General features: G+C 41.0%; 1 protein-coding gene and 1 long non-coding RNA gene across 2 annotated transcripts; both read left to right on the top strand.

Moving 5' to 3' along the window:
* The first annotated feature begins 2,147 nt into the window (after positions 1-2,147).
* NUP42 (nucleoporin 42) lies at positions 2,148-8,676 on the top strand. Its single transcript, XM_064675063.1, has 7 exons — positions 2,148-2,296; positions 3,630-3,879; positions 4,562-4,656; positions 4,979-5,055; positions 6,916-7,002; positions 7,761-7,845; positions 7,977-8,676. The coding sequence occupies exons 1-7, from the start codon at positions 2,185-2,187 to the stop codon at positions 8,585-8,587; spliced, it is 1,317 nt and encodes a 438-aa protein (XP_064531133.1). The 5' UTR covers positions 2,148-2,184; the 3' UTR covers positions 8,588-8,676.
* An 11,618-nt stretch (positions 8,677-20,294) lies between these two features.
* LOC135420535 (uncharacterized) lies at positions 20,295-24,896 on the top strand. Its single transcript, XR_010433592.1, has 3 exons — positions 20,295-20,540; positions 21,848-22,024; positions 24,599-24,896. It is a non-coding gene; the product is annotated as an uncharacterized LOC135420535 (long non-coding RNA).
* The last annotated feature ends 247 nt before the right edge of the window (positions 24,897-25,143 follow it).

The following is a 25,143-nucleotide window of genomic DNA, read 5'->3' as shown; positions in this document are numbered from 1 at the left end:
TAATAAAGACATGCTTTTCTTTTCCCCCTTTTTAGATAAATGCTGTTAGTTGTACAATGGAAAAATCGTCTGCTTCAGTTGAAAGCTTTAAATGCATCTACAAAAGCAATTTGGTAAGTGTTGAGGAAAGGCAAAATGTTCCTCTTGTCACCTTTGAATGAATTAATTTACGCTGATGTTAATTTCAGTTACAAAAGGCTTCTGAGATATAGCTAATTGTGATGTGTCACCTGGGTATATACTCTCGAATCCCGAGATCAGGGAATTGCAGGCAGGTATTACAGACCCCTTTAGTTCACTGAGGAAAAGAGCCAGTCAGGACAAATCCATGTTAGCAAGGCAGCAGCTGGATCCCAGCTTTGAAATATTTTCATTGCAAACCACATGAAAGGGGCCAGAGCTTAGCACAGGAAACTGGATGTGCCAAGGAGAGAGAAGAGAGTGAGTCAAAGCAGTGCCCTAGATAGAGTCACAAAGCACAAGATGAAACAGTAAGAGATGAGAACGAGAGCAGCAAGAGGTGATCAAGTCATTGACAGGAAAAAATCTGTAGTTTTTAACAGATTTGCATTTCTGGAGTGCTTTTCCAGAAAAGAATGTGTAGAGACTGAAAGCATTTTGTTCATAACTGCAAGAGCATGTGATTGTGATGAAAGTGATCCGTGTCAGACTGGGCAGCTCTATTTTTGCCTCAAGTATTTACTGAAAGACAGTTCCCTGTTTTGGAATCTAGTGTTCACTTATGACTTTGGAATTTTTTCAGCTCTCTGCTTTCAAGAACACGGGCATCCAACCATTGTCTGCCTTTGGACTGGGAGGACAGCAAACATCAAGCTTCTGCCTCACCTTCAAGTGGTGCTTTGTTTGGACAGACAGCCAGTGCCTCTGGACATCACGTCACCTCAGCGTCTGCTGCAGTCACCAACACCACCGCCTCAGAGAAGTTATTTACACCCAAGAGTGAATTATCAGCTGAAGAGTGGCAACAGTTTGAAGATAAGGAGTTTACCATTGGAAAGATTCCTCTTAAGCCACCCCCATTAGAACTTTTAAATGTTTACGACCTTTTAAGTTTATTCAGAAGTAACATGTTTTGAAGTCAAATCAAAGGCTTCCATTTTGTTACTTTTTGTCTCCTCTCTCAAGTCTCTTCTGCAGGAATAAACCCCCAGTTATAAACATCGGAACACTGTATTTTTGTCATTTCTTGGTTATTTTGGATGGACTTTTTACATCTAAGAAATTAAGTGTTGACTCTCTGCCCTCACTGTTTGTCCTAAAGGTGCCTGTATCACTGGCTGGGTATATCTCAGGACTAAAATCCTCACTTCCCACATACTCTGTATTTTGATCTGTATCTTCTTTATCCATCTCTGCCCCAATGTAGGGGTGGAATGGAAGAAACTAACATTTGCACATAAAACCTGATTATCCCATTTACCAAGTCATCAACTGTAAGATAATATTAAAATGCAATGACGTGTTTTCCCCATCCTCCAATTTATCAAGTGGCCACCAATGATTACAATATCTTTTCATTTTATCTTTAGTCATTTGATCTCCCCTAAACTTATTCCACTTTTTCAGGATGCCTCCTAGAGAGCTACAGGGCAGAATTGCGGATTAGCATGTTCCTGTTGTTGGATTTAGTAACATTCAAGTTACCCAAGTCCTCTACCCTAAGGCCCAGACCTTCAATAGTTACACGGCTCCACTGGGAAACATACATCATTTGAAAATGGAACAATAATTTAGGGGTTACAGAGGTAGTGCTGGGCTGAAGGTTGGACTGGATGATCCCAAAGGTCTCTTCCAGTCTCGATGATTCTATGATTCCATAGCCATGGGCAATACATTCCTTCGTCTCCCTGTAAAGATACGGCACACAAATATTTTACCACGCGGGCTCTGTGGGAAAGGGGCTTATGTGAGTAAGGTGCGATTACAGCCGACGGGAGGGTATTTTACTGTGCCAAGGACTACGGGTTTGCACAAAGCTCCAGCCAAACCCTACTTTGGCTCTGTCAGCAGCCCGTCGGTGTGTTATCCCCCGGTCCCACCGGACCGTGCCCTCATCCCCGCTCCGGCCGCAGCCCCCGCTCCCAGCGCGCGGGCACAACGGCGGCGCTCGCTCCTCCCGGCGCGCGCCGGGCACGTCAGAGCGGCGGCGACGGCGGTGCGGCCATGGGCGTGTGCCAGTTCTTCCTGCGGGGGTACTGCCGCTTCGGGGACCGCTGCTGGAACGAGCACCCCCGCGGCGCCGGCCGCCCCGGGGGCCCCGCACCGCCCTCACAAGGTACTCTCAGCGCAGCGGGCAGGGCCGGGCCGGGCCGGGCCGGCTGGAGGCGGCCCCCGGCCGGCAGGAGCTCCGGAGCCGGGCGGGCCGGGCCCGAGAGTCTCGGCAGCAGGCTCTGGTTTGGCACGCACGGGGTTGGGCTCTGGCGAAGAGTCTGGAGCACAAGTCCTGTGAGGAGAGACTGAGGGAGCTGGGGGTGTTTAGGCTGGAGAGAAGGACGCCCAGGAGAGACATTATCACTCTCTACAACTGCTTGAAAGGATGTTGTAGCCAGGTGGGAGTCAGTCTCTTCTTCAGGCGATCAGCAACAGGATAAGAGGGTACAGTCTTAAGCTGTGCCAGGGACTGTGTAGGTTGAGCATTAGGAAGAATTTCTTCACAGAAGGGGTGATTAGACATTGTAATGGGCTGCCCTGGGAGGTGATGGAGTCACCGTCCTTGGAGGTTTTTAAGGAGAGACTGGCCGTGGCACTTAGTGCCATGGTCTAGTTGACATGGTGGTGTTGGTCATAGGTTGGACTCGATGACCTCAGAGGTCTTTTCCACCCTACTTGATTCTGTGATTCTGTGACCGTGGGATGTGCCACAATGCCATGGGAAAGCAGCTCAGGAAACTTTCCTGCCAAGAGTAGTGAGCAAGTTTCCAGTAGCCTTATGTTGTGGCCAGTGAAGGCTCTGTGTGTCTGGGAGCTTTGGAAAGGCAAGTGATGCATCGGGGAGTTGAGAGCTGCAGTGATGGCAGGAACACGGCTGCAGTTGCTTGTCCTTATTCCTGCTGAAGGAGGGTCGGGGTTTGTAACACACATGCACAGATGTGTTTAAGGTCTCAGAACGGAACTCTGGAGCTCTCTGTGCTGCAGCAGAGCAGGAGGCAGGAGCTCCTAATGTAAACACGTGGTGAGTTAATTTTTTTTCTGCTAGGGTAGTTTCTTCGTGAAGTGACCTCAACAAAACTGAAACAGTCTCTTTCTGGGATGCCATGTATTATTGGCACGGTGATCTGGTTGAAGGTGTCTCTGCTCATTATGGTACGGGAGAGGTCAGACTAGATGATTTTTAAAGGTGCCTTCCAACCCAAACTATTCCATGGTTCCACATGAGGAGAAGGAGTTCCCATTTACCTCTGACTCCTGAACTACCATGCGTAACTCACTAGGTAAAGCTCACAAAATAATGAGGTTAATTCATTAGGAAAAAACTACATTTTCATTTTAAACTTCTTATTGCCACCATAAGACTGGTTATACTTACAGTTTTTGTTGGTGCTCTTTGTTTCATATCTTAATGATTAAAAATGTCTGTTGTTTGCTTTCTTTGTTTTTTTATTTGGAAGTTACTAGTGGAAGAGGAGGAGGATGGGGTTCCTCTAACCAGAGATACAGCAGTGTTATCCAGCCATCTACCTTCAAGTCTGATACATGGGGTGGCAGCAGAGATCATGGAAGAGGATTCTTTGGCTCCTCTGACTTTGGATCATCAGGCGGCAGCAGCAGAAATGCCGACTTCTCACAGAACAGGTTCTCGGCATTAGCGAACAGTCAGAGTGTTGCTGATGGCTCTAAAGATGAAGAGGAGAGACTTCTGTAAGTTATACTCCTATCTTACTGAAAGCATTTAGAATGAGCAGTTTAAAAGCTTACTAACTTCCTAGAGATAATGCAGAGAAGAGTATCATGAGGAGGAAGCTGGGACATGTAGAAAGAACGATAGAGAACACGACTCCATTTGGTTCTCTGGAATGATGCTGGCATGGGAAGGAAGCAATCTGTGCCTGGGACCTGAGCTGGGCAGCTAAACATCTGTGATACTAGTAAGATGGTATGGTATTTAAGTTGTGAGCAGGAGGATAAAGGAATAAAACAAATATTTCAGTACTTGAAAATAAAGGGTCAGAGCGCCTTTGGGAAAATGAATTATTTGACTTGGTTTTCCAGACAAGAGAACAAATTTTTCTACCAACAGTAAAACTATTGAAACCTGGTTTCACACAGACGTGTTACAGTCAGTTGAGAGTGACCAGCAGATTCAAGGGGATTACAGGGCATGTGCTAAGAAGCAGCAAGCAATGTGATTTCCCGAAGAAAAAAGGTTTTGGAACCACTTTCCACTACTTTTTTTAAGATTTTAACTGTTTAGGGAAACACTTTGTTTTCATGGTAGCAGGTATTGATTTTGACTTTGGACAGAAACCAGGCAATTGTTTCTGGTGGTTTTGTTTTGACCATGTAATTTCACCTTCATCTGTGGTTTTGCTTTGTTTTGTAGAGAATGTGTAGTGAAAGACATGGAAATTTGGGAATCTTCTGGACAATGGATATTTTCATCTTACTCACCAGTGAAAGAAAAGCTGAATGTCTCAGGTAGGTAATGTTTTTAGTATTGTTGCGTATTGCTGCTATTTAGGATGTTTCTGTGACTTGCCTACACTGTTGTACCTCTGTGGAACCATTTGCAAGGTGATGATTTGCCTTGTGATACAACAGAAAGGAATATGAGATTAATGCAAATTAACTTTGGACGTTCACACCTCTGAAGTTCTGTAATGGATCTTTTTCGTGTCTCTGACTGTGACTGACTTAGGACAGACAAAGTACCAAGGCCCATTTCTTCATAACTATGGAGGGTGATTGTAAATATGAATGTGTTTTCTTGGAGGTTTTTGAGGTACTCCTGTCCTTGCAGGCTTTTCGGATGTCTCACCAGAAGAACTGCGTCTGGAGTATTATGACAGCAGAGCAAAGAATATGATTGGGAATTATGTAAGTATTTAAACAATACTGCTGTGGACACTCTTTAGGACAGGACTTGTTACTATTCTTCAAATGGCAACTCTTAACTCATTGAGCTCCCAACTCAAGGAGATTATCAGAATGCCAAAATATTTTTCAATTGCCATGCACCAAATAGAATGCAAAAATACCTGCTGGACACTCCTTGACTTAATCTTGTCCCTGCTTTTGTGTATTATTTGTAGAAGTTACTGGAATGCTGTCTCAAAAATTTAATATCTCATATGCTATTAGTCAGTTTGATTAATATAGCTGGTTATCTAGTGCTTTAAATAGAAGACTGGGAAACTTTATTTTCCCTTATTCTTTTACATACCTTTATTGCAGGGAACTAATCATGAAAATAGCAGATACTTCTTTTTTAGAAATATATATATTCCTATGGAAGTAACACATACGTTTTTATATAAAATATCTCTCAATTTATGTGTATTGTTCCTTCCTCATAGTCCTGTCAATATCAAGGAAGCTAGCAGAGTTTAATGTTGTACCAAGAAGAAAATTAGGCTATTGGAAATTAGGCTGATGGCAAGTGTAAACTAATTTAAGCTACATTTCACTCTTTCTTCTTGTTCTTGGTTCTGTGTTCCAGAAGAAATTGCTGTTGTCACCAGTCTGGCTTCATATGTTTAGATTTACCAGAATTGCATTTTCAGAGACAAGAGATACATAATTTTTTTAAATTTCAATTAAAATAATAAACCAAAATGATTAAACAATATGCTATGCCTGGCTATTAAAAAAAATAAATTATGGTCTCACCAAAGTAGTAAATGCAAGTTCACAAAACTCTCAGTGTATAGATGATAGCTGTATGATACAGTTTTCTCACAAAGTGTTTAAGTACAACATGTCTTTTCCATGTTTCTATTCTTAAACTGGGTCAAAATCTGAATTTTCTGGTCTGTTGTATAAGAGCAGATACCAAGCAACATGATCTTCCAGCATGTGAGTAGACACAAAAGAATTATTGATGTGTGTGTTGTAAGACTCTTTTGAAAAATTAAGGAATTTGTCTACAAAAAGATTATTCATTCCATTCTTAGAGGCATTTGTGACATTAGGTGTTTTACTTTTTTAGGTTTTAAGGAAAATTCAATTAGACCAGGCATTGAATTAGATGTGTTGCTAAACGTAAATATAAATGTAGGAAATTCAAGTTTAAAATTCCCAAAAGGTTATTTGAAGACTTTGCAGTTTCTTGTTTAATACTAAATCACAGTTATCAAGACAGAGATGCTATTTACTGCTGCACTGTTCTGTGCAGTTATCTAATGGAGCATGTTAATGTAATCAAAACTGAATATTTCAGGATGATACTATTAAAATGTTCTGAATGACAGTGTTTTGAAAGTGGGGGGTTTTTTTCTGAAGATATGGAAAAATCTAAGGCCAATCTTAGGACTTGAGCTTACTGAGTGAGTGCATAAGTAGACAGGCCAGAAATCAAACAGAGATTGAAGAGTTTATTCTCATATATTTAAAACTTACATATCTTATGTCATTTGTTTCCTTTTTGCGTCTAATTCAGAAAGAGATAGAACTTGAATTTAAAAAGCCCCAGAATTTTTCTTTTACTATTATCCCTATGTAAAGTACAAAGGTTGGTTTAAGGGCAGTAGTAAGAGAGTTTAAAGGAATTCTTTGCTAAAAACAAAGGTGTCAACTCCTCACCCTGAAGTTTCAAGAAAGCAAAAATCCTGTCGTCTTGGCTTAATGAAGTTTCTTTTTTAATTCTGGATATCTTTTTTCAGTTCAGTTGCCAGATCACTCTTCTTTTGTTTTTAAGTCTTCAGTAATGAAAACATGCTTTTCTTTCCCCCTTTTTAGGTAGATGCTGTCCAACAGTTAGCAGCACAATGGAAAAATCGTCTGCTTCAGTTGAAAGCTTTAAATGCATCGACAAAAGCAGCTTTGGTAAGTGTTAGGGAAAGGCAAAATGTTTCTGTTCTGTGCTAATGTTGACTCTTCCAAGACAGAATCAGCAGACTGGACTGGAATTGCCCTCCAGGCTGTTTTAGGATAAATAGAGTGTTTGGGTAATGCCAGAATGAGGAACTGAGAGATATTTGAAGATAACACTTGAAGATAAAAAAAGTCATTGATTCTGGAAAGGTGACAAACACTTCTGAATCGAGATGTTTTCTCAGAAGCAATTGCTTGAGTTAAAGCTAATAAGCAATAATGGGGGAGACAGAGGAAGTGGCTTTATTTAAGTGGAGTTTCCATGAAGTGCATGAAAGGTTAAGTAGCATGATCCCAGCCCTTGGTCTGTTCGATGCTGAAAGTGGAGAAGCAGGATTTGGGCTTTAGCACAGGAAACTGGATGTGTCAAGGAGAGAGAAGAGAGTGAGTCAAAGCAGTGCCCTAGATAGAGTCACAAAGCACAAGATGAAACAATAAGAGATGAGAACGAGAGCAGCAAGAGGTGATCAAGTCATTGACTGACAGGAAAAAATCTATAGATTTTAACAGATTTGCATTTCTGGAGTGCTTTTCCAGAAAAGAGTGTGTAGAGACTGAAAGCATTTTGTTCATAACTGCAAGAGCATGTGATTGTGATGAAAGTGATCCGTGTCAGACTGGGCAGCTCTATTTTTGCCTCAAGTATTTACTGAAAGACAGTTCCCTGTTTTGGAATCTAGTGTTCACTTATGACTTTGGAATTTTTTCAGCTCTCTGCTTTCAAGAACACGGGCACCCAACCATCACCTGCCTTTGGACTGGGAGGACAGCAAACATCAAGCTTTGGGCTCTCAAGTAAGTTCCTGCCCTAAGAACCAGCAGATACAAACGTTTTCTGGAGTTTCTCTGCTGCTGCATAATGCAGCAGTGGTTTAATATGACTGGGGTACCCATTGTAATATTTTTTATCGATTCTGTACTTGCAGGCTTTCCTGTGAGCAGCAGCAGTACCAGTGCCAGCAGTTTCTCTTTTAAAGCCAGTTCCAGCCTTATCAATTCCTCATCATCTGGAACCAGCCCTGCTGCTGGGGTCTCTTCTGCTGCTGGTAGTGCTCCTGCGTTTGGGGTGACGTCCTCTCCCAGCGCACCCCAACCTGCTGGGTTTGGCAGCCCAGCAGCTCCATCTGCAGCCTCCTTCTCCTTTAAAACAGCTGCAACAGCTGGTGGCTTTGGGACTTCTGGGTTTTCAGGCTTTGGCAGTGCTGTTGCTGTGAACTCTTCCAGCACCACCACTCCGCTCCCAGCCTTCGGAGCCTTTAATGCAGCCACAGCCACTTCTGCCTCACCTTCAAGTGGTGCTTTGTTTGGACAGACAGCCAGTGCCTCTGGACATCACGTCACCTCAGCGTCTGCTGCAGTCACCAACACCACCGCCTCAGAGAAGTTATTTACACCCAAGAGCGAATTATCAGCTGAAGAGTGGCAACAGTTTGAAGCAAAGGAGTTCACCATTGGAAAGATTCCTCTTAAGCCACCCCCATTAGAACTTTTAAATGTTTACGACCTTTTAAGTTTATTCAGAAATAACATGTTTTGAATCAAATTAAAGGCTTCCATTTTGTTACTTTTGGTCTCCTCTCTCAAGCCTCTTCTGCAGGAATAAACCCCCAGTTATAAACATTGGAACACTGTATTTTTGTCATTTCTTGGTTGTTTTGGATAGATGTTTTACATCTAAGAAATTAAGTGTTGAAACTAAAATGAAATGTTCCCTTCTATATGCTGTCCTGTGAAATTCTGGTGAAACACTATATAAAAGGGCTGTGTCAAAAGAAAGAATGTTTCAATCATGTATTCACAGCCTACTGCTAGAAGGAAACAGATGCACTGCAAGATTGGTTGTTGTTGGACAGCCTTGTCTTTTGCCTCTTCAAAGGGTCCGTGCAGCCTTGGACAGTTGTGTTTGGAGAGAGACGGAGGGCTCCTGTGTGGTCTGTACCATGCCAGATGCTTCTGTCCCGCAGGAGTCATTTTCCTGTGCCAGTTGATGCAATTCAGCTGTTGTGAGTAGTTGTGCCTGAGGTCACCATGCCTGTATGAATGTCACACAGCTGGGGGAGGACAGTCCTGAAAGCATTCATCCTGAAGAAAGAGCTTGTGGGTTGCTATTTTGACACCTCTGAGATGAAACTTTGCAAGCAGTTGCAAAACTGCCTTTCTGTGAACCTACGGAGTTTTGTTGTCAGGTCCTCAAAACTTGATGGGTGCGCACATTAGCAGTACCTTTTCTGAAGTCATGATATTAAGGTATCCATTTTGTTACTAAGATACTCTAAAAGCAGGAGTTGGGAATCTTCCAGAGGATGTCCTAGACTCAGGGATAGTAAGATCTGGTGTTTTCACAAATGGGCTTCTGAGCATCTGAAGAAATGGCAGAGAGCAGTGTGATATGACCTACCTGGCAAGAGACAAGCTATATATTTGGCTGCAGAAGCAGAGATAAGGATAGGATGGAAAAGAAGGCAATAGTATTGCTCTAGGGGGCTCACCAAACTGCAGAAAATAGGCAACAATTTGTTAGACTGAAGAAATCTGCCCCAATATTTGCACTGTGTTTTTTCTTTTCCTGTTCATCCTGTTCTGCTTTTGGTATACTTGATTTCAAAGTAGGTTGCAAGTACAAAGGAGGCTAAATAATATCTTCCTTTCAGCTACAATCCTTTCATTTTTCTTAACTTCTCCTTTTTGCAACTGTTTTGCTGTTTGGTATATGGCTGCTCTCCAGAAAGTCATAATATTGTGGTCTGGCATATAAAAACACATATAGGGTGGCATCAAACTCACAGATGTCACTTACTGCACCTTGAACAGGAAATATGAGGTGACTATACAAGCAAAGATATGTAACATGTCCTGATTAGCAGAAAATCTTGGTCCGTGAAATAGGCTAGAACATTTAAGCTCCACATGATATTTTCAAGTACTTCCCTTGCTTTGATTTATGAGGATTTATGAGTCACTGAAATTCCTGGAGTGTGGTACAAACAACTAATTTGAAGAATGATTTGAAGTTTTTGTTTTCAAGAGATCATGGATTAATCCCCAGACAGTAGCACTTGAGACTGGCTGTATACAGGAGAAAAACCCTCCACTGCCCCAGCTGAGGAAGCAACCCAGCATCTAAAAAATGCTCTGCCCTTTTTCCTCCCAGTGATACTAGCAGCACTATCATCTCAAAATGTGATTTAGCAGCTGAGAAGGAAAATAAAAAAAGTGAACCTCAGAGAGCATTACAATTATGTCTTAAGAGTTAAGCATCACTGTAGCCATGTGCTCTGTAGTTTCACAACGTGCACTGGCAAGTGGCATGGTAGCTTTACACTGAATGAAGGAAGATGGACTGCAAATAACCAACTGACTAGATTTAAGCCTCAGAGGATAAGCTAAGGGCATCAGCAACAATAAATTAACCAGAAGGCTGAGGAAAGAAGAGCTTTCACAAATGTGCCTGGGAGGGAAAGGAATATGAAAACCCTATTAATACAGGAGCACTGAAGGGAGATTGATAACTCTGAAATGGTGGAAATCTGTTTAAAAAATATTTGAAATGAGGCACAGTTGAAAATCAATCAGGATGTAATGTGGTAACTGATAAAAGCAAGTAAGAAAATATTTGTGAAATGTGAGCTTACTGCAGCACAGAGGAAGTCCAGGCAATTTGCTGTACTGGTCAGTAAGGGAATCAGCTAATGGAGTTACTACAGTTCTGGTAAGTGATAGAACACAAGGGATGTGATAGTAGACTGAGGAAATAAGATATATTAGTGAGCAGAAGTACTTTGTTGACAGTTACAAATAATTTGAGGAGATTATAAAGACAGATCATCTGGCTTTCAGTAAGGCATTTGATACAGGCATTTAGGAGGTGTCAGATGTTTATGTGACAGTGATTAGGGTTAGCAGTTAATCAGAAACATCTACAAGTGAGTGAACACTTTTTGTTTCTAGTCCACCTCCCGTGTCCTAATGCAGAGAATAGAGAGAAACTGGGCAATGGTGGAGGAAGAAAGCCACAGGTTGTACTTAGACAATTTAAGTAGATGTCTAATTATATTTGACCTAATAGAAGCCAGCAGCTGAAGGAAGAATCTGGACTACAAGTATTTAGAGAGACAGAGCAAACTGTAGAGTTGAAAGGTGCTGAGAGTAAGTGATATATGAAGTCCTGGTGGTTCAGATCAGTAAAATGTATTTTGAGCTGTAGGAATATCCGACAGCTGCAGTAACGCGCTTAGTTCTGAGCACGCAATTGCCAGAGACCTGCGAGATGACTAGAAGGAGATTCAGAAAGCAAGCAAAGCCATTGGAAATGAGAATTTAGGAGGGAACTTAAGAGCTGAATAAGCTCTGCTTGGTGAAAGCAGAGACTGTGATATGGAACAACTGTCTTACTGAAAGGGTACCCTCTCAGGAAGGAGGAAACAGGACTTTTTGAGGCATTGTAGTAACCAGAATATTGCGCTACTTCACAGAAGTCTTAGACAGGAAGTTTTCCACCTGGGAAAGTACTTTTCTACCTCTGTTAAGATCTAGCCAAGCCAAAAATAAAACACTAGAATCAAATCCCTACTTGTCAGGATTAACAGTTCATGTTCTCAGAGATGCAGCAGTCAGAAGAAGTAGATCTGATCCCTTCCCTTTGAACCAAAATACACCAACACTTTTGCAGAGAGTGACAGAGTGCAACGCTGAGCATTTGGGGCAGGGAGCTGTGTGTGCCTGCCATCTCTCCTGGGAATGATTTAGGGGGCTGTCCATAAAGCAGGACCCTCTTTCCACTGAGTTTAAAGAGGCAGATTAGCTCTCTAATACTGGGAGTGAATATGCCTCCTGGTCTTGAAACTCACACTTGCCTTGAAACTCTCACTTACAATTGCCTGGTTTTCCTGTTAAGAATAGCTAAGTAAAAAAAAAAAAAAAACAACCAGAGAGTTGTTCATAGCAGCTCCGCCTTAGGCAATATGCTTGTTTAATCTGCAATGCTGTTGCAAATTTTCGATATTGTCTGCAGAATAAAGCTAGGCACCTTCTTACAACACAGTGTCACGCAACAGGCTCCTTGGTGGGACTTACCCTCCTGCGAAAGAACAAAAACAGGTCGTAAAATGGAGGGAAGAAGAGCAAGAACAACAAGACGACAATGTCAGCAGGCTGATCAGCATTTTTGTTCGGGTACACAGATTGCTTTGTCTTTCCTTCACAGCCAGTAGGGTTTGTTCTTACCATGTCGCATGAGAGACATAAGAAACAAGTTTTATGCCTTTCCTTTTCTAGTAAGCAGATCTGTTATATTGCTAGTTGCATATTAGTTATCAGAGAAGCGATCTGGTATTTCAAAATACCTGTTGTACCTGAATTTCTGTTTTGCTATGGCAGTGGGTTTTTAGCAAACTAAATGCTGTTTAGTCAACATCAAGTAAGGCTTCTGCAAGTCTTCCACAGAGCCTTCCTTATCTTTGCAAATCACATGAAATATGCCCGTTGCATATGCCCTACAAGTAATTAGATTAGGTCTAATTATACAAAATAAATCCACCCTTCTGTGTGAATGAAATGAGCAACATTTGCAGGTGTGCATGTAAAACCACGTCACGTCACTTTTAAATGAAGACTAATGAGGTACAGTTTTGATCTCTGATAGCTTTGCTTTTCTGTCTACCCAGTTCTGTTGTTGTTTTTCTCAGTCTCACAAGCATCTGTGCAGCACTGGCTTGTAATGCACTCTGGTAGAGCACTCTTTATAGGCACATGAGATTGTGTTGTTGTAGTTTACCTCTGCAAGTATGGGCTTCTCTTGAAGTATCTGTAATGTTGAAATAGAACTAAAATAAGATAAAACTGAAATAGCAGTTTGTAACCATGGGTTGCATTACAAAAAATAAAAAATAAATTAAAAAAAAGAAAAGCCTGGTATCACTTACTGTTTCTGTATGATAAATGGACAAAAGATGAGGTGGAGAAGAACCCTCTGTATTCAGTATACATAAACTCTTTGGGCAGAAGAGAGCCTTCAGCATTCTTCCACAGCCTGTGTGTTTGCTCAGAAGCTCCCACAGGGCTGGGGACCAACAGGTCTTTGCAAAGTGAAGCACTAACTCAAACTTAACCCTAGGAGCTTGGCCAAGCATAAAAGAGAGACCCAGCCTGCAGGCAGATCTGCCTGCCTTGAGATAAGACTGCCTTAAATTTTACTGCAGATCCTCCTCCCTGGAGTCTGCTTCAGACATCTCTGTCTCTATCTAACCTACCTTTCTGGAGACTGATGTCTTTGCTCCCTGCCCTGTGTGCCTCCCACTCCCCTCTTTTGCATACAGGGAGTCATGACTCCCTTGGCCTCCCCATGCAGGTTTTGCAGATGAAAATGGCCACCAGAAACCCCTCCTCTCCAGAATTCTGTGCCTCTACCTGAAGCCTACATGGGAATTCACATGATGCCACAATATTCATGATTTGACACCTCCAAGCCAGCCCACAAGCAGAACTGTACATCACAGGTGCTGATGAAGCTCCAGCATGACCTGTCTTTCCAGCTGATACTGTTTTAAGGTTCTGTCTCATCAGTGCCCTTTACTCACATGTTCAAACTCCATATCACACGATATTTCTAGCAAAATGAATCCAAGTTAACCTTTAATCATCCTCTATAACCACTGGTCAATTCCACCTGCCTGTTCTTCCCAGAAGCTGCCTCTGCCTGTGCTTCTGAGGAGGACACCTAGAAACTCAGAGGTACTAAAGCTCCCCCTGTGCTCAACAAGAAACTGCTTCTAGTTTTCTAGACACCGGTCTGAAACATGTCAGAAGGTTTCTTTTGTCCTAAAGAACAGTGATACAGTGATGTACCTTCCTATTTGGCATATCCTCTAGTCGCCTACCCCTTCAGTAGGGAGCTACAGGGATGGTCTCTGTCCTGAGCTGTGCACTGGGGGCAGAGGTGGCACCACCATTTTGTCATTCATCAGATGTACAACCCTGAAGGAGGTTGTACACCTGAGAAAACGCCTCTGGACCTCCACACAGTAGTGACTGTACTTCATCTGCTAACAGCTGCTTAGTTGTCTGTCTGCTAACAACTGGATTAACTTTCTCCTATTTTTCCCTTCTGAGCATTGCTGTACAGAGGATGAGGAAAAGAGGAGAAAAAAAAGGCACAAAATACTCACAAGTTTGGTGAAATACCGGACATTGCCAGAGGAAAAAAACCTGGACACCCTAACTTTTGCTTATATGCTTGAATCACAAGTCCATCCTTCTTTTAATAGCAAAACTACAGAGCAATGAATATCAAAGAGCACAAGCAATGTAAGTCAGTTCTTGCAGAAGGAAATACATCTGGGTTCCGATAATAAGTCCGTACTGAGGTAACCAAGGTATGTTGGACACCTGATGACATATAAGGCTGTCCTATCTGTGCTGAAAAAACCCCTTTTCTTATGTCTTTATCTACTTCCGTTTGGAAAAATACTGGAAAACATTAAAGAAATTAGTAGAGTGTCTCAATATTAAAGATACTACTGGAGAACAAACAAATAAATGCACATAAGACGCTTCATGATCACAGCTGAAATAAACTGGTTCTGGCAGCAAACTTCTACTTAAGTGGTCACTGGACAGATTCCATCCTTACGACGATCTACTTTGAGAAGATTTATTCTTCCAACAATAACAGAAACAGTCACGAACAGAGGGAGTCCTATAAAGCAACTAAAGAGTACATGAGAACAATATGTGGTGTTTTTTTGTTGTTTTAAAACTGTTGGATTGTGTGTGGCTGTAATTTATAGCTATGTATCCAAAATCATTTACTTAGGAGTCTGTATATATTGCAGTACTTGATGTACAGGAAGAGGAAATAAATTGCATTTTACAGAATTCCCACCTCTGACACTGAGCCTGATGATTCACACATCCCTGGAGGTCAGCCAAGGGACTCAAAAACCATGAAGCCCCAGTGCACGCTGCGCATCTTATATGCCCTGCTCAGCTCTTACAGACCCTCAGTGTGGACACATCTCTAGAAAAGATGCCCCAGGGCTGTGATGCTGGCTGTTAGCCATCTAAAAATTTCCCTATGTAAGCAGGACTCCCAAATACCAACTTGAGTTTCTGATGTAGTGCACAGGAGTTAGAAAACTGCTGAGGTCCAATGCACGATGTTTCCAGTTTATATTCAAACCACTCAGTTTTAACAGGTTTCCTAAAAAAAAACCCATGGTTTTGATTATACTGCCTGATCATCTGTCTGTGATTCCTTCTGCACGAGTCTCCTCTCTGTGGCACGTGTCTCCGAGATTTGTGTCCTGGATCACCAAAGTGTTACTCCGATCACACAAAAAAAAGGTGTAACTATGTTTCTTATTCTCTGCTGCCACGCTCTTCCTGCCTCCTAACTGCTGTTATTTGTATTGGCCAAACTGGCAGTCACCTGCTGGCCCTATGACTACCACAAGAGCCTGAGTTAATACAAGAGCAATCTTTGCTTACAATTAATGAATTGTATAGATAATAGGCAAGTACTAAGTAGGATTGTGTTTCCCAGGGCACCAAAGCTGGCTCGGTAGAAGACTGGCTGAGCCAAGGCCATACTGTAGAATCACAAGAGCACATGAAAACACTCCAGCAATGCTGGTGCTTGGCTACCTGGCTGATCATTATATGGTCATGAAATGCTTAGCACAAAGCAGTGATAGTTGATTATGCCTGCTAAATACTGCTGTGGTACTAACACTAAGTGGTTCTATTTGCAAGTCTGTTTTGCCAGTTCTTAATTGCAGTGAAACTTGGGAAGATATAAACATCAAAGGAACCCTTTTAGCTAACCAGATAAGTCTTGTCTTTATTCCTATGACCTTTTAAAATTTCTCACCCTATTCAATTTGAAAACCTGCTGTAGGCTATTAGAATTTAAATTAATACATCCTTATTTGGAGACTGTAAAGGTAAATGAAAGGTTACATATACTGGTACAAAATTGCTTCCTTTCAATGGTTTGCAGGTACATAAGAAATAGCATTAAATACCCCTCTGGTCTCCCAGATTGTTCTTTATAATCGCCCAGGCTAGTAATTTTTTAACTGAATTTAAAATCTCTGCTTAAAGATTGCGATGTATCTTGAAGATGTATCTGCCTGCTCTCAGTACTATTTCTGTAAATTATTACTAGCAAAAAACATGTCCATCACTTTCTCCACAAAACCTTCTGCAAAAGCATTAGAGGACTGACTTCTAAAACAACAAGAGAGTTGGGATTAGGAAAGGAACTTAACCAAAAGTCACTAGTGGGAAACAGACCCTTACAGACATTACTATGGCCCTTACAGCCATTTAAATGGCCCTAAAGTGAGACGTAGCAAAAGAACCCGTTCAACAAGAATGCAATGAGTAGGGATAGAGTCTCTTTTAAATTGCCTGCTTTGCCTTAGTCTATATTTGCTCTTATTTAAATAGTAAATAGTTCCCATTTATGTTCCAACCAGAAATAGCTCTTAAGAACCAAAGCCTTTCTTGTTTATCACAGATGCTTGTTTTAAGGAGAAGCCATCTCAAAGCTCTGGATGACTTGGTTGGTCCCCACCCAGCAGGGAATCTTCTTTCTTCTGTTGTAAATAACTGGAAACTTTTTTTTTTTTCAATTTAAAAATAGTATCTATTACAAATATATTCTGTGAGAGAGTTCTGTGTAATCCGAAAACACATGAAAAGCATTCAAATACTACAGGAATGAAAACTATAAAACACATTGTAGATCAATAAAAGACAGATTTTGCAAGTCCCTCTGCTTTCAGTACACAGTTGTGATAAGAGTCATGTTCTGTAATGTGAGCGAAGATTTCCATGAGATTGTATTTTCTGGAGCTTCTAATTTCCATCCGCATGAACACACCATGCTGAAGCTTGCTAACAAATGTCACCTGAAGTCCAAAGCTTGTCACTATAGAGCAGGGTAAATATCCTCCCTGGGCTTTTCAGGACACTCAAGTAATGTCCTTAAGCCTTGCTACATTTGACTTCAAAAATTTCATAATGCAGTTTGTTCCTTACTTTTTTATTTAAAGTTGCTGTGGTTCTAAGAGCCTCAGAGACCTGGCAGACGATTCTTAACTAAACACTTTGTGATTTACATACAGTGTTCTGTTTCCCCTGAATTTAGATAGCTAGAAACATTTTTAGCTACTTAAACAAAGGAGCAGTCGTCAGTGTCATGTCTATCCCAGGAAGACTGTATTAGCTCCTGGGAAGACCATGCTGGGCTATCCAGAGGGAGGGGGAGCTGCTTTACGATGTTTCGGTGGGCTGCTCACCGAAATAAAATGGCACCTTCAATCACTTTCTTTCAGAATCTTCCCATTTCATATGAATTAAAAAAATAAATCAAAGTTGCCTTCAAATGTTTTCAGTCACTGCAAGCACATCTTTAACAGGGTATTGGAGTTGCTAGGGGGATATACAGGGTCAGAAATACACTGCCATTCCTCAGCGCAGTGGGCAGAGCGCTAATGGTGGTCATTGATATCTGCATATACAGTTGCACAATGTTTTACATGTTGTTATACTTGCGGTGCTCATTTTGCTTAAAGTATTACTAATTCTCCCTTCTCTTGATTTTTCTACCTTACTAGTAGAAATCAAAGTAAATTATTTACCCAAGGAGTAGAGTGCCAAAGAAGTCGCCTTCTTTGTATTCATGTATCTTTTTTGCATCTGCAGATGATGTTTGGAACACCCCACCTCGTTGTGCTCTCTGTTTCCCCACCTGAGATGGAGAGGATGATGAAGAATCCTGTCTTGCAGACCCTCTGCAAAGCAGCCCAAGACAGTAGTTATGTTTTGAACATTTTTTTTCTGAAAATTCTCTTTCCCTTCTCTCCTAAATCACCTGGCCCTGAGCGCTTACCATGAAGCTTTCTACAATGCTTCAGTTAGACGAGGAGATAGGCATCGTAACTCCCTTTTGTGCTGTTAAGACACAACCAAAAAATTAAAGCAAATAAACTGATCTCACTATTGCAATAGTTCATCTGTGGTTCTATGAGAAAATTTTGAGATGTCTTATCAGGTAAAGACATCTGCCAGAATCCAGAGCTGAATTTCTTCTGAGGAATTGGTGGAAACCATATCCATGCAAAATACTGATCTGAAAAGAGGCTGCTGCTGGCAGTGTTCCAGCTCTGTGACATGATGCCTCAGCAATGCTCTCTACTTGTAGAACCATGGAACCAATTAGCTTGGAAAACACCTTTGAGATCATCAAGACCAGTGTTTAACCCAGCACTGCCAAGCCACTTCTCACTCCGCTGCCAAGCAGCAACACCATCGCAGCAAAGGGCATCAATTGGCATTTTCACCGGGAGGCTCGTTTTTGCTGATCAGTGACCGCCAGCTGAGTTTTGCTACTCAGAAGATTACTTCTGCCTAAAAATGTAAACATCTTTATGTTCAAAGTAAAAGTATTCGGGCACAGAAGGGGAAGAGAACATTAAGTGTGTATCTGGGTGAAATCCAGTAATTAAGCTGTCAAAATAGGTAAACAGTTTAATCGTTTGCTCCCAGTTTTAGACTTTTGAATTTCATCCCAGACAAATAACAGCATGGCAAGGTAAAGAAGATCTGACTTCCCATTATATTCTAAATAAAACAAATATAGCTGTTTGGGCTATAAACTACATTTCCTTACTTTCATCAATGTCATGATTAAACTCCTCAATTTGAATAAAGTTCAAGTACATGGACATTTATTAGTAATTAATCTGCCCTCAGCACCCATATATTGTAGTTTTTATTTGCTATCAGAATATCCATGGAAATTCTACTGTTAAGAAAATTGCTCACTGAAGAATTATTTGCAGCTTGGATTTCCTTGGCCTCTATGTCTTAGCAAATACTGACTTTTCTTATGTTTTTATTTTTCATTCTACAATACACCATTCAATAACCAGTTTTGTATTCAAAAGTTATTTTGTAAGAACAGAAGAACTAGATTTTCTGAAATGTAGCAAACAATTGGGAACTAAAAGATCAAATTATATCTATTTTCATTTCATCATTTTGTTCTTATTTTATAAAAACATATTATTTTGCCTTAATTTGAACACCACTCACCACAACTGCAGGATGAAAAATCAATGTAAATTTATAGAGGTTTAAATGTAAAATCTGTTTTTCTCCTCTTCACTTACACTTCTCATTTATTTAGTTTTTCTGCAGGACTATTCCATTTTTTATACTTTGATGTCAGATACTTACAGTACAGGATTAAATTCAGACTGTTCAGATTGGATATAATATTCCTTACTGAGAAGAATGTCAAATACCACACATTGGATCTAAATTTTTTTTAATAACTTAATGACTTCTTTCCATGTACAGCAGAACTGAACTTTTTGCAGTCTGAATCATTTGCAGTGAAACCTCTTATATTAGGCACGAAAGAGCTTTCTCTTCCTCCCAGGCCACTGGGTACAGTAGTGCTCTGATAAACCAGCTGCAATTAAGCAGTGTGGCTGAGGGAAGATTTGTTAAGCTATTTTGTTCTTTTAGGGGAGATAGTTTAAATTATAGATCTAAGAAGCAAATATTTCTATTACATGGTGCACACACATTTTCTGTAATGATTCTTGCCATGTTATACAGTATTTCTCGTGCAGAGCTCATAGATCTGGTGATCAGTGCTAGACACACACTAGACAGATTTTACCCTCAGTATTTCACTTAAGCCCAGGATTGCAAGTAGGCTGCTGTATTAAATCAATTTTTTGGTTCTCACACAGTAAAGCTGTGTTAGATTTCCCAGTATTGGCAAAGAAAGCTGAAATAAAATAACCATATTCTTGTGTAGACTTAGAACAGAATCAGTGCAAATTTACTGCTCCTATCATATAAATAGAGGATATTGGTATTTAAGATGAATTCAGAAGACTAACTCTTATATATTTAATGTATTTCCTTGCCCACATGTGATCAGAACTGTTAAAGATTATTATGTAATGCCTTTGGGATAAGGACATTAAAAATATACTTTTGTCCCAGTGAAACAGCAGTTCCTGTTGAAGTTTCCACAAGCAGGAGTCCCTGCAGCCATGGGCCAGGGCAGTAACCCTGCCAAAATGCTGATTTGGGGGCTGCACAGCTGCATTACCAGCTTCAGTGTCCTCCTCTGCCCTACCAGTGCTGTATTGTGACATCAGGGCCTGATCCTTGTGACATCAGGGCCTGATCCTGCCACCTGTTACTCTGCAGCAGCCAAAGATGAGTCGATGTGGTGATGGATGTGTGGGAATGGGCAAGTTACAGCACAGCCAGACTGTTCCTCCAGTGCCTCACTTGTCAACCCACAGCCCCAGAAAGCCATGACCAGTCTGTGCAAGTGGCAGCAGGCAAACTTGGAAAAACCCAACCCAAACCAAACCCCATATGACCTTTTTCCTTCTATTTCCCTCTAGGCCTTCAAATGAGTCTTCCTCAGTGCTGTCAGCCACAGAAGGTGGATCCAGGTGGATTTAAATCCTAGGGTGACACCAACATACCACTAGGAGCACAATAGCTCCACTAGCCCAGATTTTGCCTTCCTTTTATGCCATAAATGTTACTATCTAAATTGGGCTTCTAAATAGAAAGCTGGTTGCTATGTAATATAATAATCTTTTTTCTTCTGTCTCTATTCTGTCTATATTCACTGCTGGGCCCAACCTCTATGGAAGAGACTACTCTCTGAATTACTGCCGTGAGTCAGTGGGAATACAGTGCAAAAATGCAGCATTTTGCCCACTTTTTTGATGTTAACACATTAAAGAGTATGTTATGCTGAAGTTCAGCTGCCAGCTTTTTCATTAATTCTGAGTCCTATTTCAGGGAAATGTGGAGGTTAATTTTAAGCAGTCAAGGCAATTTCACTGGACCATAAAACAACTGAGCTTGTGTGGTGAACTCTTAACCGTAGCCCATAATAAGTGAAACAGCATATACAGGGTAATAAGGTACAATTGAGTACATTCAGTTTACCTTGTTTCTTAGAAAAGTTTTAAAGGAGCTTTACCTGTGAGACTACTTCTCCTTCGGTGTCCTCTCACCGAAGTAACTACATAGCAGATGTTCAGATGTTCTTCTTAACTATATTCACTTTGACAGGTCACCTTTTTGTTTGAGGTTTACTGATTTTATTGTTTCTGGATCGCTTTTTTTGAAGAACTTTTTCTTCTTTTCCTAGCCAAAATATCAACGAATATCTTTAGATATCTTTAGAGAAAAGAACTTTTCAGCAAAAATTTGATTTCTCTCTTGAGCTGAATGATACCAAAATCTATCTTTAATACCTCTGGGCAACAGGGAGGCCCAAATTGATTTCATTATAATATGATGCAAAATATGGGTCTCATGCCGCAATAATCATGTACCTTCACAACATTATCTGCTCTTCTGATTGGAAGAGGTCTGTGTCTTGATGAATCATGGTGACTCTAAACCACATCATTAACAATTCATTAAATCAATATGAGAAAAGTAGTAGAGTAAAACCAATGTTCAGATTGTAATTTAACTGTGGCAGCTGTAACACTGAAAGTGGGTCGGCTGAGTTGCACATGGAGCAAGCCAGAAGCTTACAGAGGCTTTGGAAGACTGCAGGCTACCACCACAGAGCACTGGGATTATCAGGATAGCTACATCTCCTCCTTCACTGTCATCATAGTTAAAAAACCCCCAACCAGCCCACCTGAGCAAACTTGCTTTTTTACACACCTTTGAAAAAAAAGTGTGTGGTGCAATCTGAGGGTCAGTATCTGTTCTCGTGCTTTGTCCTCAGCTGCTGGTCATCTGCACGAATTAGCACTTCCATGAGCAAGGAAGCCAAGTCCACCTGTGCAGGATGAGTGGACTGGGGCACTCTGTGGGTTTGAATCTCAAGGCTGAGCTCTTGTGGGAATTTGCTGATGTCGAATTCTGCAGATGTTTTCTTGGATTCCTCTATCTTCCCCACGAGGTTCTTTCATGAAGAATTTTGGGGCACTGTCACACACATGGCTATGACTAAGCAGGGAGTTTAGCATTTGTAGGGAGGGACCAGTGAGAAACTCCCCTAAAAAAGCAGAGAGCTGGCATGCTCATTCGAGCCTTCCCTTAAGAGGAAGTCAGGCCAAAAATAACTTGTATCACAAAAAAATCTAAACCTCCCCTGGTGCCTCTTAAGCCCATTTCTTCTTATCCAGTTGGTTGCTACCTGGAAGAAGAGACTGATCCTCACCTCACTACAACCTCCTTTCAAGTAGTTGTAGAGAGTGATAAAGTCACCCCTGGGCCTCCTTTTCTCCAGGCTAAACAACCCCAGCTTCCTCAGACACGCTGAGGTCATTCTGTGTTCCTGTACTGTCACCAAATGCCAAGTTTGGAAAAGATCTTTAGATTGCAAACAATTTTAGATTGGATATTAGGAAAAATTTCTACACAGAAAGGGTTGTCAAGCATTGGAACAGGCTGCCTAGGGAAGTGATCAAGTCACCATTCTGGGAGAAATTTAAAAGACATGTAGATGTGACACTTGGGGACATGGTGGACTTGGTAGAGCTGAGTTAAGGGTTGGACTCAATGATTTTACAGGTCTATTCCAACCTAAAAATTCTATGATTCTATGATTCTATGACCAATTCCAACACAGGAATTTGGAGAAATGTATGACTGCAAGGAAATACCTTCCCATAAAAAATGGTAAAATGCACAGCTTTAGCTACTACAAAAGCAAAAAATAAAGGTACTAGAATTACTAAAAGCCTCTTTGATCAGTAGCAAGGGTTAATGCATTTTTTAGTGATAAACTGAGACTGATGATACCACAAACTGATCAGGAGGGTTTTTTTCCGGTACAACAAGAACTGCAGACTGGTGAGGCAGCTTTGTTTACATGTTCAGTTCAGTCAGCTGATGGCCATTGTCCCATGTGAAGTGAGACACAGATGATTTCTTCCCAGAAAGGGAGTTTGTCCAGCCTTAAGCAGAGTTCCCTTGAAAGAACACTGGTAATGGCAGACAGCATTTACCTAAACATACCTGGTTGCCAAAACAAGATTGTCTCATTTTCCTTTGCTATCTTGGCTAAAAACCAAGTTCATTCTTCAAATCCCTTCTTTTTTTTTTTTTTTTTCTCTCTTCTTCTTTTTTTCCTTTCCATTTTTTTTCCTTTTTTTTTTAAGTTCTAGTGAGCAGTGATTAACAATTCCTGTATTCATGTTGCATTGATGGCAGTGTGATAGCAGTGTGAGCACGCCAGCTCTGTCAGTCTGGACATGCAGGTACATATGCTGTGTTCACACCCTGTCATCTGACAGGCCTTCAGGTAGCAGAGATGTGTATCTCCTCAATGAGATTTAATAACTGAGGCACTAAAGCTGTGAGATACCAAGCACTTCCTGCCCACGCACTTCTTTGTCAGATGAAGCCCTAAATCTCCCTGAATGTGTGTTTCTTTGCTAGGAGAATGTTTAGGGTATATTTTAAACCTTTTCTCCTTTGTAGTTGCACAATTCAATTCAGTTGTTTAAATTGCAAAGCTGTTTCTCAGAGACCAAGAATAATAATGTAAAAAGTATAAGGTTAATTTAAGATCTGGTGATGTTCCACCAGTTTCAAACAACTTTTCAGTGTTTCAGATAGGCTTATTTTCAGACACAGTCAGTTATGGCTGGGACATTTGGAGAAGTCAGTTCAGTTTGCAAGTGGTCTCTTCAGCCTTCACTTATCATACTTTTCCTTGGCTTTTTATTCTTATTTTCACTTCTTTTACACCTCTGTTCCTCCTAGCTCTTTCTTCTCTTCTTATATGGTTTCCTCCTCTCCTCTTTTCTTATAAATGTTGTTGGCTGCAGCCACAGCACAAGCAGACTCAAACATTTTCTACCTCAGCCCTGCAGGAATGTGTAGTCTTAAGGCCCAAGAGCTGAGTAGGGAGAACATGAAGGACTGCAGCATCACAGTAAAGCCACCTTTTAGTTATTATCCCAGCCCTGGTGGCTTTGGATTCTTCTAACCACAGGCCTGATCTTCAGTGCCTTTGAAGTCTATTTACAACATGTTTAATAATTTCCACCAGCTGGTCCTAATTGAGACTGTCACTCAAAATTTATGTAACAATTTCATGTATCAAATAACATGGCAAAAAACTCCATCCTAACCAACTTTATTGTTTTTAGGCTGATAAATTTTTGTTTTTAATTAACAGGCATTTGTTGTCAGCAGCTTTCCTCTGGAGGTTCTCAAAACCCTCCTGGGAATGAGTGTTCAAACCTCCTTTCTCCCCAGCAGACTTGTGCTGAACCACAGTGTTTGAAGGTCACTTTTCACTTCTAGGATTAACAACCTGGAAACAAAGGAGTGCAATTAATGTCCCACATGGTTTAAAAAATAATTGTGAATGGCTTCGAAACCTGACATTTCAACTGGGATGTAGTTGACTGAATAACAACAAAAATGCAACAATCACATGAGGATGTTGCAGTCATATGATTTTTTTGCATAGTCAGTCACAGCTTTGTCTTTGATTTATTCTCTCTTCCCTTTCTGCCAGATAATGATGGCTTAGTTTAAACAAGCCTGGTATCCCTAAGGCTATTGCCTTCACCCTTCTCCCTGGTTTGCAGTAAGAAGGAAGGTTAGCTCCAGCCAGGAGGGTGCTGAAGCATGGAGTCTACATATGCGAGATGCACAAGACTGGACATCAGAGCCTGTGTTACTGAGAGAAATGCTGGCTGTGGTGCTCAGGGTAGTGATAGTAACTTACACAGCTAATAGAAAACACTATAAAAATGGAAGAAACTAAGAACAAATAAAAAAATAAAAAATAATAAGTAGTCAGAGTTCCAAAACTTCCTTCCATTGGGCAATCTTTTAATTCTGTTGACAGTGCCTTGGACTTATGGATTTCCACCTTCCCTGCCCAAAATAAAAATGGTTTAGTGTTGCGCAGCTTGGTGGTTTCTGGCTAGCCAGTGTCTCACTTACAAGTGCTATACTTTGGGATCACTGCAACTACTACTGAATTCTCTCTTGAGGACTGTATTTGCTTCTGTGACATGTTGTCTCAGCAAAGCTTGTTCTTTGCTGCAAACAACA

Source organism: Pseudopipra pipra, chromosome 1, assembly GCF_036250125.1.
Source record: "Pseudopipra pipra isolate bDixPip1 chromosome 1, bDixPip1.hap1, whole genome shotgun sequence".
In the NCBI taxonomy this organism is placed as follows: Eukaryota; Metazoa; Chordata; class Aves; order Passeriformes; family Pipridae; genus Pseudopipra; species Pseudopipra pipra.
This window is presented reverse-complemented; position numbering and strand designations above follow the sequence as displayed.